The 13,873-nt window shown below is 40.0% G+C and overlaps 1 protein-coding gene across 1 annotated transcript in view; it reads left to right on the top strand.

The window, feature by feature from the left end:
• The window catches only part of tes (testis derived transcript (3 LIM domains)), a 34,020-nt gene extending 21,613 nt beyond the window's left edge, over positions 1-12,407 (top strand). Inside the window, exons 5-8 of the mRNA XM_014010270.1 lie at positions 686-1,168; positions 4,540-4,755; positions 4,842-5,000; positions 11,734-12,407. Of these exons, the coding sequence (XP_013865724.1) occupies positions 686-1,168; positions 4,540-4,755; positions 4,842-5,000; positions 11,734-11,925 (1,050 nt within the window). The 3' untranslated portion in view covers positions 11,926-12,407. The remainder of the gene's footprint in view (positions 1-685; positions 1,169-4,539; positions 4,756-4,841; positions 5,001-11,733) is intronic.
• Positions 12,408-13,873: the final 1,466 nt, after the last annotated feature.

Raw genomic sequence — 13,873 nt, 5'->3', positions numbered from 1 at the left:
CAGCTGTCCTGCGTCTGACCTCAAAGTGCACAAGCTTCAAACTTCAGCGTTGGCTGCGATTTTGACGCTGAAATCACGTTCGGTGTGAACGCACCATTACACTTGCTGCTGCAAAGCTCCGCCCATTTACACAAAGCTCCTCCCTGTAGCTCAGTCTGCAGCCGAGCTCCTGCCCCACAGAGCACCCCTCTCTGAAACATTGTTGTGAAGATGTGCTGAAGTGGGAGGGTCTGAAACGGTACGGGGTTCTTAAAGTAACAGAGACCAATTTCAAGGTGTTCAGATAGACTATGATGCAAAATCTAATTTATTTCTGATAAATAAAAATTAACTATGTGCTTTCCTGTAAGGATAGTAGGTCTTTAGGGACAGTCTGTGTACTCTAAATAATATTCAAAACATTTTCCACATCTGTTTGAGAGGTTAATTCTAACATTTGAGGTCTTCAACATTCTCCAGCTGATTGTTGGCCAATAATAAATTTAATGTTCTTTAATTAAATGTGACTTAATTCATCTGCTCTGCCTCAGTCTCTTTGTTTGGTCTAGTTCTGTATCTGAAGGACTCATGTTTCAGCCCAAGGCCCAGCAGATTCTCTTCTCTTCCTCGTCTCTGTCCTTCAAATATTTGGCTTTATCCTGTTTGAACTAAAATGATATCAGGGTTTATTTTCTATTCCCATCAGGCCGTGCGTTACATCCAGCTGCTCCCGCCTGAAAAACGTCCCGTCGCTGGTACAGAGGGAGCCGTCTACCGTCGGCAGCAGATGGCTCGTCAGCTGCCCGAACACGACCAGGACCCGTCCAAGTGCCACGAGCTGAGTCCAGCTGAGGTCAAGCAAATGCAGCAGTATGTTCGTAAATACAAGGACGAGGCGCTGGGGGTGGGAGACGTCCTGCTGCCTGAGGAGGTGGCTCAGGTGCAGGCTGGGGCTGGTCCTGGGGCAGGAGCTCAGGCTGGAGTTGCAGCTGGTTCTGCCCCGGGTCTTGCTGGTCCTGGTGTTAGAGCCAGTGTCGGTAATGGATCTGGATCTGGAGGTGGAGCTGGAACAGGACCACATGCAGGATCTGGGACTGGACAGTCTGCTGGCTTTGGGCCAGCTGGAGGAGCCATGGGGACTGCTGCTGCTGCTGGAGCCATCAGTTCTGGACTTCCACAGAAGAACTTTGTAAGAAATATAGTTTTTCTTTCTGTCTTTTCTCACGGTGAACTTATGATCATAAAAGTATTGTTTGTATTTTTGGTTTTACAGTCAAAATGTAGCTAAAAATCTAAATATTTTAACTTCAGTTACAGTGTTAACAAATGTTCCTGGTTAGATGCTGCTTATTAAATGGTTCAGACATGTTTGTATTTTTCACTTTGCTTAAATTAAACACTAAAATTTACTTTTAAAACAAAATAAACAAATATTTTTCACACAAACTAATTTTTATATAAACATTCTTTAAAAAATCACAAGTCACTGAAATAAATTGAAATGGAAAATAAACCTCCGTAAGAGGAAAAATAAGATAAGCAAATAAAAATCAGTCATTGCTTTGAACGGTGGTTTTATATATTAAAAACTTTACAATGAATCTGGAGTTGAGACAAAGGACAGTAACCCGAGAACTAATCTGTCCACAGGGACATGTTGGACTCACATGTGTCCTGTAACTAGTCTGGTGTTTAAAGGCTGACAGGTAGTCACAGGGCTGTTTGGTGGCATGGTGTGTAACACGCTGAACATGGAGCACAGGAAGAGTGTCTCTGCTGGGGACAAAGAGTGTCTCTGCTGGGGACAAAGAGTGTCTCTGCTGGGGACAAAGAGTGTCTCTGCTGAGGACAAAGAGTGTCTCTGCTGAGGACAAAGAGTGTCTCTGCTGAGGACAAAGAGTGTCTCTGCTGAGGACAAAGAGTGTCTCTGATGTGGACAAAGAGTGTCTCTGCTGTGGACAAAGAGTGTCTCTGCTGTGGACAAAGAGTGTCTCTGCTGTGGACAAAGAGTGTCTCTGCTGTGGACAAAGCTTGTCTCTGCTGGGGACAAAGCTTGTCTCTGCTGAGGACAAAGAGTGTCTCTGCTGGGGACAAAGCTTGTCTCTGCTGAGGACAAAGAGTGTCTCTGCTGAGGACAAAGAGTGTCTCTGCTGGGGACAAAGCTTGTCTCTGCTGAGGACAAAGCTTGTCTCTGCTGGGGACAAAGCTCGTCTCAGGAGATTAAAAAGACATTGGCTGACATCATGTTGAAGGTAAAGACCATCAGATCACCTCCAAGTAGTTTGTTGTTCCCGAGTCTACAGCTGCTCAGATTATTCAGAACGTTCATAGAACTGGAGACGACCTCCATGGACATGTCCACAGTAGGACAACTGAAGACAAACTAAAAAGATAAATAATACAACAGTAACCATTCTGATGAGAAATGTGCTTCTCACCGTCAGAAAACTTGGTCTCAATCGCAGGTCATAGTGCTCTAACAGGATAATGATCTATAAGGGTCAGAACATCTGTGAATGGGTCGGGTTGTGGACAGGTGGGACAGAACACCTGTGGACAGGTGGGACAGAACACCTGTGGACAGGTGGGACAGAACACCTGTGGACAGATGCAAAAGTCTCCTGGTTGCAGCGATTGTCTCAGTTGGTTGTGCAACTAAATTTGAATTTATGGGACCATCTTTTTTTTGTCAAGGCCAGATTCAGTTGTTTTTTTGTTTATTTTTTGAACCAAAATGTATAAGCAGTGACTGATTTTATTTTATGTGTTTAGTTTTTATGACAGTTCCTGCACAGTAGACAAGCACAGGAACTGATAAATGGCCCAACTCTTAGGTTTGGGAAAGCTCTCATCGCCCTGACAAGAAAAAAAAACTCTTAAGTTACTGGTTGGAGGCCTAACTGGGCACAATCTGCTCAACCACCACAAAATGGTGATGGGACTCCATGACAATGGTCTGTGTGATGCCTGTGGCATTGAATCAGAGACCTCTTTGCACTATTTAGACCACTGCTTGGCTCTGAGTGGTCAAAGGACAAGAATTCTTGGGGACCTCTTTATGGATCCTGAGAAGCTCAGAACACTGAGTGTTTCTAACCTCGTGTCCTTCATCCGAGGGACGAGAAGGTTTGAATAAAGACCAGTGTCTTTTTGGGGAGAGCAATGGGTCCACTTAGGAGACCTCGCTCACATGGGTTTTTACCCATCCCTGTTCACCAGTACCAAACAACGGCAGTTTAGTGTCGGACAGGAACTGAACTGATCTGATCTTTGGACAATTCTGATGGTGAGGGGATTAATCTGATATGTCAGCTTTTAGATGACGTATCAGATTAATCAACAAATACATTCAGATAAGTTATATTTAATACAAACTGACAATCATAGGGTTTCTTTAATTTTACCCAGTGGTGCTTCACACAAAATGCTGGTTGTGTTATTCTTCAACTCAACAGCAGGTGGAACCAGAGACCAACTCTGAGTCAAACTATGGATGATAAAATGTATCAGACCTCAGACTGAGAGTGGAGTTAGATTGTTAATGTGTAAATAATTAATTACTCAAGTTTCACAGATCTGTCTATGATATAAGGAGGGTGGGGGACAACAGAATGAACTTGCACTAATTTCAGTGTCACTTTCTACTGTTTTAAAACCAGTGTTGCCAACTCCTGAGCAAGAAAAGTCCCTATTGGCTGTCCTAAAAGTCACTAGATGACATCATTTAATTTTCATAGTTGGATGTTTGCCAATAATTGATCTGAGCTGTAAGAGAGATGATGAAGAGAAAAAAGTGAATAAAAACACTAAATATGTTTAGAACTGCAATTAAACTTAATTAAATAAAATAATTTTATGACTTTAATGCTTAGATCCACATAAATTAAATTTGTGGGAATCTTAAATTTAATCTGCAGACAGTTCGATGTCAGGAGACACAGGGAGGAAGAGGTGAAGAAGTGACTGAGTCAAACACAGCTGGGTCCAGAGATTTACTTTAGAGACAGTATCAGAGAAAAAAAACATTACATTAAATATTACATCCCGCTTTGTAAACCAGACAGAAGCAGTGACAGCTTTGCGCGTATGTGATTCATTTGCAGTGGTCTCCTCTCAGCTGACTTGCAGAGACTTCAGTGACTCTGATGGCTTAGGAAGGGGGAGGGGCTCACTGCACTGCTTGCGGAGGAGCGGAGGAGGAAAGGAAAAAAGTGCTTGGAAAATGCTGTCGCCAAAGCTCCTAAAAGTCTCCAAAAACACCAGGAGAAGTCACTAGATTTATCGCTAGTCGCTTTTTGGAAAAAAAAATGTCGACAGAGGGGTCTACAAAGTCGCTAGATCTAGTGACAAAGTCGCTAAGTTGGCAACAGTGCTTAAAACTTTTACTGCATAATAAACTAAGCGCATTTTTTTTTATGTTTGTTCAAATAAGGTTTTCAGAATTCTTTACTGTTTTAATAAACTAACCTAAAACGTTTATGAAAGTAAATAAAAATCTGATGCATGCTGAAGTATTTCCTGGAATCCATATAAACCTTTATTTATTTTTTCTCCTTCAAGTCGTGCCATCACTGCAAGCAGCCCATGAAGATGGGTGAGCCTGCAGTTTACGCTGAGCGAGCGGGCTACGACAAGCTGTGGCACCCAGCCTGCTTTGTGTGCTGCACGTGCAACGAGCTGCTGGTGGACATGATCTACTTCTTCAAAAAGGGCAGGATGTACTGCGGCCGTCACTACGGGGACAGCGAGAAGCCTCGGTGCGGAGGCTGTGACGAGGTGACGGTTCTGACTTTCAGGGTTTGGCTCAGGAAAGCGATGACGTCGCTGGGAAGCAGGTGTCATTCTGGTGTCTCTGTCCACAGTTGATCTTCAGTAACGAGTACACGCAAGCCGAGGGTCAGAACTGGCACCTGAAGCACTTCTGTTGCTTCGACTGTGACTGCGTCCTGGCTGGAGAGACGTACGTCATGGAGAACGACAAGCCTGTCTGCAAACCCTGCTACATGCAGAACTACGCCGTGGTGAGTCTGCTTCTCTGGCTGCGAGGTGAGGTGGAGCTGCTGTAGGTGAGATGTCCTCAGAGAGGGGGAGGAGCTACAGGTTCCTCTGACGGAGCAGGTCCTGGAGGGTCCCTATCCTCCATGTTTTAGAGGATCCTCTGCTCCAACACACCTGGTTTAAATGAACCAGTGATTAACAGGCTCTGCAGAACGTGAAGAGGTTATTCAGTCTCTAAGTAGTTAGGCCTACCACCAAGCAAGAGACATCATGAAGACCAAGGACTGCTTCACACGAGTCAGACAACGCTGGGGAGGATATCGGATGAGGACTGGTTCCATTAAATCCAGTTTTAGAACAGAAACAGAGGATCTGTATGGGATAAATCTTGTGCCAGCAGGAATTGAATTTGAATTGCTCAGATTGAATCTGAATGTGCATAATTTGAAATTGAATGCATTAGTTTGAAAATAAATTTCACTAAATTTAAACTGAATTTAATGATTTGAAACTGAATTTAAAGGTTTGAATTTGAATTAATTTTCTTTTAAACTGTATTTTGGTTTGTTAAAAATTCAGTTTGACTACTTTCGCTTTAAGTTCTAAAATTCATATTTTTGTGTCACATCCTGGTCCTTAAGAAAGCCAGCCAGAGTAATCAAACACAGATCCACAGATTTATGTTTCACTTTGGTGAAGCTTTCCTTCTGTTTGTAACAGAGTTGATACAATCCACTGTAAAAGTGACAAAACGAAGTCATTTTACTGCAGTGAATAATTTTATCTATATGTAGAAAATGTTACATTTACATCACATCATGGATCACATATTGATCAGATGCTGCTGCTGACTGATCCATGATATGATGTAAATGTAGCATTTTCTACATACAGGTAAAATTAATCACTGAAATAAAATAACTTTATCTGTTTTTTTTTTTTTTTTCACTTTTACAGTGGATTGCATCAACTTTGTTACATCACAGAAGGGAAGCTTCACCAAAGTGAAACATAAATCTGTGGATCTGTGTTTGATTACTCTGCCTGGATTTCTCAAGGACCAGGATGTGACACAAAAATCTGAATTTTAGAACTGAAATTGAATTTTAGAACTGAAAGTGAAAGTAGTCAAACTGAATTTTTAATAAACCAAAATACAGTTTCAAAGCAAATTAATTCAAATTCAAAACTTTAAATTCAGTTTCAATTTAGTGGAATTAATTTTCAAACCAATGCATTCATTTTCAAATTATGCACATTCAGATTCAATCTGAGCAATTCAAATTCAATTCCTGCTGGCACAAGATTTATCCCATAGATCTAACAGCCTGAACACGGAGGGTAAAAGTCTGACCTGGAGGAATTTTATTTGACTTTTGCAAATGTGAAAATAAATATCTTTTATGTATGACCCAAACACTGGAAGATCCATTAGCTTTTACAATCTGTATTTAAATGTGTAAATGATTAAAACTTGATAATTAAGCTCAAATTCAGTAGAGAACAAGCTGAACATGGTGGGTGCTGGAGGAGTGCAGAGAACTGAAGTCAGTTTAGGGTCTGTCTGATGCAGGTCTAACTGAAACAAGAGCTGGTGCAGGGTGGGTTAGAGGCTTCATGTATCGACGATGCATACGCAAATAAAGCTGTGTGCGCCAGGTTACACAGACACACACACACACACACACACACACGTCAGGATATATATGTGTGTGTTTTTATGGATCACAACGATTAAAAACCAATCAGGTATTTTACTGTGGATCCTGAGCGGCACCAGCTCCATGGTTCAGAGTTATAAGTCCCACACCGCGGTGAAAACAGGCTCTTCAGCTTGTTTCTTCATCAACTATTTAATAAATAAAGCTCTAAATTTTACTGAGCCACTGAGGTCCTCTGTGTTTACAGTAATTATGTTAATAAACAAAGGTTGGTCAGCCTCAGAAATGTGACAGTGACAGACTGGCACAGCAGTTCAGCTGATCCAATAACAGCTTCACACAAACACGTTTGTTCTTCTATCCTTATTAGGACCATTCATTAACTTCCATTTGTTTCCAGTCGCTTCTATAGCCTAAACTTGACCCTTTACCCTAAACTAAACTCAATTCACACCTTGGTTCTAAGTCTAACCTCAGACCCAGAAAATGGAGTTCCACCATATTAGTACTGGTCTTTGGTCCCCATAAGGATCACTGGTCTTGACAAGGGAGATGTGTATACCAGAAACAGTCCTAAAAATGTAACAAATACGTGTGTGCACACACACACACACACACACACACGGTCTCTCGTCTTATGTGCATGTGTTGAAAATGCATTTTTATACCTCACTACTTATTTAGGAGCATCTGTGACTCACTGCGTTTAATTCATCATTTTCCTGCATCTACAAATCTTTTCTGATCACACAAGGAGAATGACACACACTGGACAGAATTTGCATCTGTTTTACACAGGGGAGGTTCTAGGGGCGGGGCCACAGGGGCACTGGCCCCAGCTGAAATCTGATTGGCCCCCTGAAGTGCCCCTGTCCTGTCACTCACCTGTCCTTTACCTGGGAGTGATGATGGTGGATGCAGTTCCATGGTCAAACACTAGTTGCGCTAATGAGTCAAATATAAAGTCCAGAATGAATCAAGCTCACAGAATTCTTCTCCTCTTAAGAAAATTTGAATAATCCTGCAAAAAAAGTCTTTCAACTGACAAATGATGGATGGATTTTCTCACATGTTGTGTGTTTGAGATTATTTTATCTATCTGGTGAGGAGAATTTACTGTGCAAGCTTTTTTTTGGTACCAATTTACAAGAAGGGTCCCCTTACAGATGGCTTTTAAATAGCTTATAGATAGGTTACTAATTCATCTATAAACACTTTATAAATCATTAATAAATGTTTATTATGCAATGATTAAGGACGAGAATGACAAAACTGTCTAGTTTCTTACTAAATAATGAGACAAATCTGTTGACATACATATTACATCTAAAGGTACTTATTAAATGTTTCACACTAGGTTACTACATTGTAAGTACAATAACAATAAGAAACACATATTTTAGTATATTAATATTGTGCTGTATTACTGCATTATAAATATTCACAACTTTCAAAGGGAGACTTATCGTAAAGTGTAATACAGTACACTTTTTATTTTAAGACAAATAAACATTTATAAACGCCAAAAGTTAGTTTGTAATGGGAAAAATCACCATTTTTAAAACTTTGTGCTGATAATCAATATTTTAAATTGATCAAACATGTAACTACTGTCAACAATGATGATGTATCAAAAAAACCCATCATGTTAACACACCAAATAATCCCACCCCATCCAATATACTCTACAGTTTTACACTTTACAATAAGGATCCCTTTAATAATTGTGTATACTTATAATGCAGTAATGCAGTTCAATATTATATGTTAAAATATGCATTTCCTAATCATTATTGTGCTTACAAGGTAGTAAACTAATCTGAAATGTTTAATACACAAACAGATTTGGTTCAGTATTTGGAAAGAAACCAGACAGTTTAGTCTCTTTTTTTTTTTACCTTAATTAATGCATAATAAACACTTATTAATAATTTATGAAGTGTTTACAGATGAATTAATAGCCTATCTATAAACTCTTTAAAAGCCATCTATAAGCGGAGACTTATTGTAAAGTGGTACCCTTTTTAAAAACCTTACATTACAAGTGTTTGACCATGTATGACTGGTTAAATGTAAACACCTTACCAAAACTGTTGATTTGTGTGAAAGGATGTTGAACAAAGACTTGGCCCCTCTATGAATATTGTGGCCCCTTAATGGCCCCTTGCTCAGAAAAATCCTAGATCCACCACTGGTTTTACATATAAATGGAGTTGTGTCGGGGGGAGGAGACCCACCTGCACTAAGTCCCGCCTTTTGTTGTGATGTATGAACAAAAAGAGTGCATAAACATGCATCTGCAGGTTTGATACATCTGAATATTTCTGTGCGTACGTACTTTTCCACTTTGGTCTGACTTTTAATATGAAAGCTGTGACTCAGATACATGAGGCCCCAGCACTGTTCCTTGCTTCTGATTCTGTTTGTGGTCTTCATAGTCAGAATCTTCAGATGGAGTCATGGAGAGGAGGATGTCTGGTTTGGGAACATCTCTGCTTGATGCAGAAGGTGGTTCTGTTGGGTTTTTTAAGTCATGATACAATGAAGCACTTTGTAGCTGGAAGGAAAGTCAGCTCTAAACCTGAGACCACAGATTTAACTGAGAAAGGCTTGAATGTTCCTCTAGTTTGGAAGTGAATCTTTATCTTGACGTTATTTTTAAGTGATGGAGGATGACAGCTCAGAAATGAAAGGAGTTTGGTTAAATATGATTGGTCAGATTAACATGTGGGTGGAGTTTGGTTAAAGAATCAGATTGCTAATTTTATGAATAATTATTTTAGTCGTACCTTGAGACAGGAAGGTACTCTGTTATTTTAAACCAGGGGTGCCCAACCTTTTCTGAACCAAGAGCTACTTTTGAAGTTGGCAGTTTGCCGAGAACTACTCGTCCAGTCTCAGTATCAAAAAACATATCTTTCATCTCCCTAGTCCTCATTTCTTTAAAGTAAATAAAACAGAAAGTAATGTGTTGCTAGTTTTATTTAATTAAAAATATTGTCAAACAAAACTATCTACTTAACCGTATATTTATCTACAAAAAAAGAAAAGATAAAATCCTTAACTCCTGACAGAGAAACAGAAAAGTGATGCTCGAACAAAAAGGATAAAAAAATTTTACCTCCTTCAATTAGTACTCCCTGTAACGTGCGAGCTATGAGGGCTGGAAACCTGTCCAGTGTGAGAACCACAGAGTCAAATAACTTTGGAGCACGGGAAGTCTCCAATTATTCAAATAACTCTCCTCTCTTCTCTCATACAGGGGAGGAAAAACAAAACAAAAAACTAAAGTCAAAGCACACAATATAAAACTCTCTTGTTTATACTATTACAAAAGTGACTTAGAACTATTTCAAACCTCAATCTGCAGCATGCAGGATGGTGTCATCTGCAGGTGTTGAAGAGCTCAGTCCCTCACTGGTCCAGACTGCTGGCTCCAGACCATTCAAAGAGTTCCACCTGGTTCACCAGATATAAACAAGACACACACACAAACACACAAACACAAACGCTAGGTACGGAAAACAAGGGCACACCCAAATTGCAAAACAAATAAATAACACAAAGGTGCCAGTCAGTGTATAAGACACTAGTCTGGTCTAAAATGTAATAAAAAAAACAACATACAGACACATTGTGACAAGTCTAGGAGGAGACAACTTTTTATGCAAGCTATATAAAAATAATGTATAAATAAATAATGTAAAAAATGTATCTCTAACTTAGTGGGACTTCTGACACTGAGAGGAGGCCAGGGTCTCATAGGCGGGCAGTATGAGGTGGTTGAAGTGTTAGCAGGTCTCCAGATGATCACCAGTCTTTGTGGATCTGTTGTGGACTTGATGATTTTCATGTGAGAGAAAGCAGTCTCCAGAACTCTCCATCCATGCGACTTGTTGCTCTGGATTTGATCCCTGTCACTTTGCAAATTCAAAACCTAATTTTCAACCCAGAGCAGTCCAGACTGAAACATGGACACAAATTTGGACACATCCATCCATCATGGTGGACAACTGCACGTCTTTATAACAGCCACAATCTCACTTTTATTTTTAAAATCACGGAAAAGCACGTCTGCAGCATCAAACGCTTCTTTCATAACTTGGCCATCGCTGAAAGACGTGTGAGGCAGGTACGGGGCTGCATTAGCATAGCAGCCTTACCTTAGGAGGGGAAATCCGCCTCGAAGCGTCTGTGCATTCTTTTGAAAGAAATGCTGTTCCACGTTATCCTTTTTGGACAAGCCAAGGCACTCGAATTACATACGAGTCCTCTTCCCACTCCAGGTGAAAATAATAAGTTTTTATTTGTTTGTTAGCTGTCTTTCATTCATCATTTTTTTCTGCCTCGTCATGACCCTAATCTCACATGACCATGTTCGGAGCGCTGTTTCACAGCACCCAAAACTAGCGAGACTGGAGCGTGTTCAAGAATGCAATGTTAAACAAACGTTGACAAGGATGCATTCAAAAGAATGCAATGTTCAACAAACATTGCAAAGAGTGCGTTGAAGACTGCGATGTTAAACAAATATTGCAAAGAGTGCATTTAAGGCTGCAATGTAAAACAATGTTGCGTTCTACAAGGTCCGTGATCCATTGCTCTGTGAGCTACTGCTAACCAGCTAAAGATCTACCGGTAGATCCCGATCTACTGGTTGGCCTGGCCTGTTTTAAACTATAAGTAGTCAATAAATTATATTTACAAGTTAACAATAATTTTTTATTACTATTATTTTATCTTGTATCTTCCACTCAAGTCCAATCAAGCAATCATGGCCGACCCAAACTACACCCACCCATCAAACTCCCACTTATTGACCACAGAGACCCACTTCTTGTTACCTCCACAACCCGATCACAGATGATGAATGGATTAAAGGAAAACTAGTTGTAGTGTTGATCTGATGCGAACATCAGTCAAGCAGCCAGTGATGTCAGTGAACTGTTCCTTTCTTATCTTTACGTATCTTGTTGTTGATAAATCTGTTTTATTTTACGATTTGAAGATTTAAATAGGATATACAGACAAATGTGAAATCATTCAAGCAGAATGATGAGTACTTGATTTAATGTTGTGTTTTTCTTCCTTCCAGAAATGTTCTTCCTGTCAGAACGCCGTGGAGCCCGAGGCCCAGAGAGTTTCCTACGGCGAGTTCCACTGGCACGCCGAGCCGGACTGCTTCAAGTGCTCCGGCTGTACCAAGTGCCTGACGGGTCAGAGGTTCATGGCTGTCAACAACTTCCTCTTCTGCTCTGTGGAGTGCAAGAAGAAAGTCATGGCTTAGAGACTCGAACCAGGACTGGATCAGCTGAAGATCACCCCAGAGCAGAGAAAACAACCACTGAGCAGAAATCTGATCTGAAGTATCTGATACTGCTAACATACTGTAGAAACGTCTGATTACAGAAAAACACAAAACTAATCATTTGTTTCAGATATGGTGGAAGCTTTTCTTTCACTGTTAGACATGTTCTACCTTCACTTCACTAACTCTTTAAATCTGTGAACTTCATTCTTTTAATCTGCAAATCAATCATGTGAGAAGTATTATGTCAGGGCTCAGTTTAGATGGTTAGCTTTTATAATAAAATGTCACTTTGACTTTATAAAATGAAAAACCTGGCACCTTAAACATTAAAAACACCCGTTTTATCAAATAACCCAATAAACTGTCTTCTGTGAAAATCTCATTAGTTGAGTTCAGGTAGTTTCAATCAGTGAAGATGTTATTCTTATAATAAATAAATGATGTCCTGAAATCTTTGATCTGATGAACTAATCTGAACATTTTTATATCTGTCTGTCACCAAAGTCAGAATTGACAGATCTGACCTGAACTACTGGAGGATTTATTTTTGTGATCTAGCAGTCTGCTGGGAGCCGTGAGGGGCTGGGCACCAATCAGGGTTTGTGTTTTCACTCACAAAGTGGAAACTTTTTCACAATTCAAGGAAGTTTCATCTCTCAGGAGGTCATTGTCTTAAATGGCAATCATCTCAGAGGAACACAGTTGTTTCCTGTCTCTCAGCCTGATTTACAGTTCTGATGTGAACAAACTGCTCCACCTGCTTCAGGATCAATCAACTCTCCCCTCACCCTCCTCTAACCTGGACTTTTCTCATTTTACAGATTTCTTTCATTTTTACATTCATAAACAATATTTGTTTCCTATTAAACTTTAGAAATTCAAAGGGTTTTTTTTGTTCAGTCTGTGAGGCCATAAATTCAAATACTAAGAGGGGAGGGAATACTTTTGCATCCAGCTGCAGGGTGGACCAGGCCAGCAGTCGTTTTGCAGGTCTGTTGATATTTGCATGTGATTTGTTCTTGTGCTGCAGTTTAATGGGACCATTTTCATTCTGACTCAACCAGATTTTTGCATTATGTTAATCTGAGTAAAAGCCAGTTTCAACAGGTTTTATACCATCCTGCCACAACATAGAACTGATATTTACCTGCAGGGTCTTTTATAAACTATCAATTTGTTGCCTAAAGGAAATTAATTCCATGAGAAAAAGGGTGTTCGCCAACTGAAACCTGGAGAATCAAACTCAGTCTGAATCCAGTCAGAATGTGGTAACAGTGAGTCATATACAGTGGGGTGCGAAAATTTGGGCAGCCTTGTTAATTTTCCTGATTTACCTTTATAAATCATTGATTGTTTGGATAAAAAAATCAGTTAAATATATCATAGAGGACAAACACAGTGATATTTGAGAAGTGAAATGAAGTTTCTATGATTTACAGAAACTGTGCAATAATTGGTTAAACAAAATTAGGCAGGTGCACAAATTTGGGCACCATTTTAATTTTATTGATTTCAAAACCTTTAGAACTAATTATTGGAACTTTAAATTTGGTTTGGTAAGTTCAGTGACCCTTGACCTCCATACACAGGTGACTCCAATGAGAAAGTGGATTTAAGGGGGCAATTGTAAGTTTTTCTCCTCTTTGCATCTTCTCTGAAGAGTGGCAGCATGGGAGTCTCAAAACAACTTTCAAATGAGCTGAAAACAAAGATTGTTCACCGTCATGGTTTAGAGGAAGGATACAGAAAGCTATCTGAGAGATTTCAGCTTTCAGTCTCCACTGTGAGAAACATTGTGAGAAAATGTAGGACCACAGGCACAGTTCAAGTGTAGGCTCGAAGTGGCAGACAAAGACAAATGCCCAAAAAGAGAAGTGAAGGATGTTGAGAACAGTCAGAGTCAACACACAGACCAGCACCAAAG

Source organism: Austrofundulus limnaeus, unplaced genomic scaffold (assembly GCF_001266775.1).
Source record: "Austrofundulus limnaeus strain Quisiro unplaced genomic scaffold, Austrofundulus_limnaeus-1.0 Scaffold67, whole genome shotgun sequence".
Lineage (NCBI taxonomy): Eukaryota > Metazoa > Chordata > Actinopteri > Cyprinodontiformes > Rivulidae > Austrofundulus > Austrofundulus limnaeus.
This window is presented reverse-complemented; position numbering and strand designations above follow the sequence as displayed.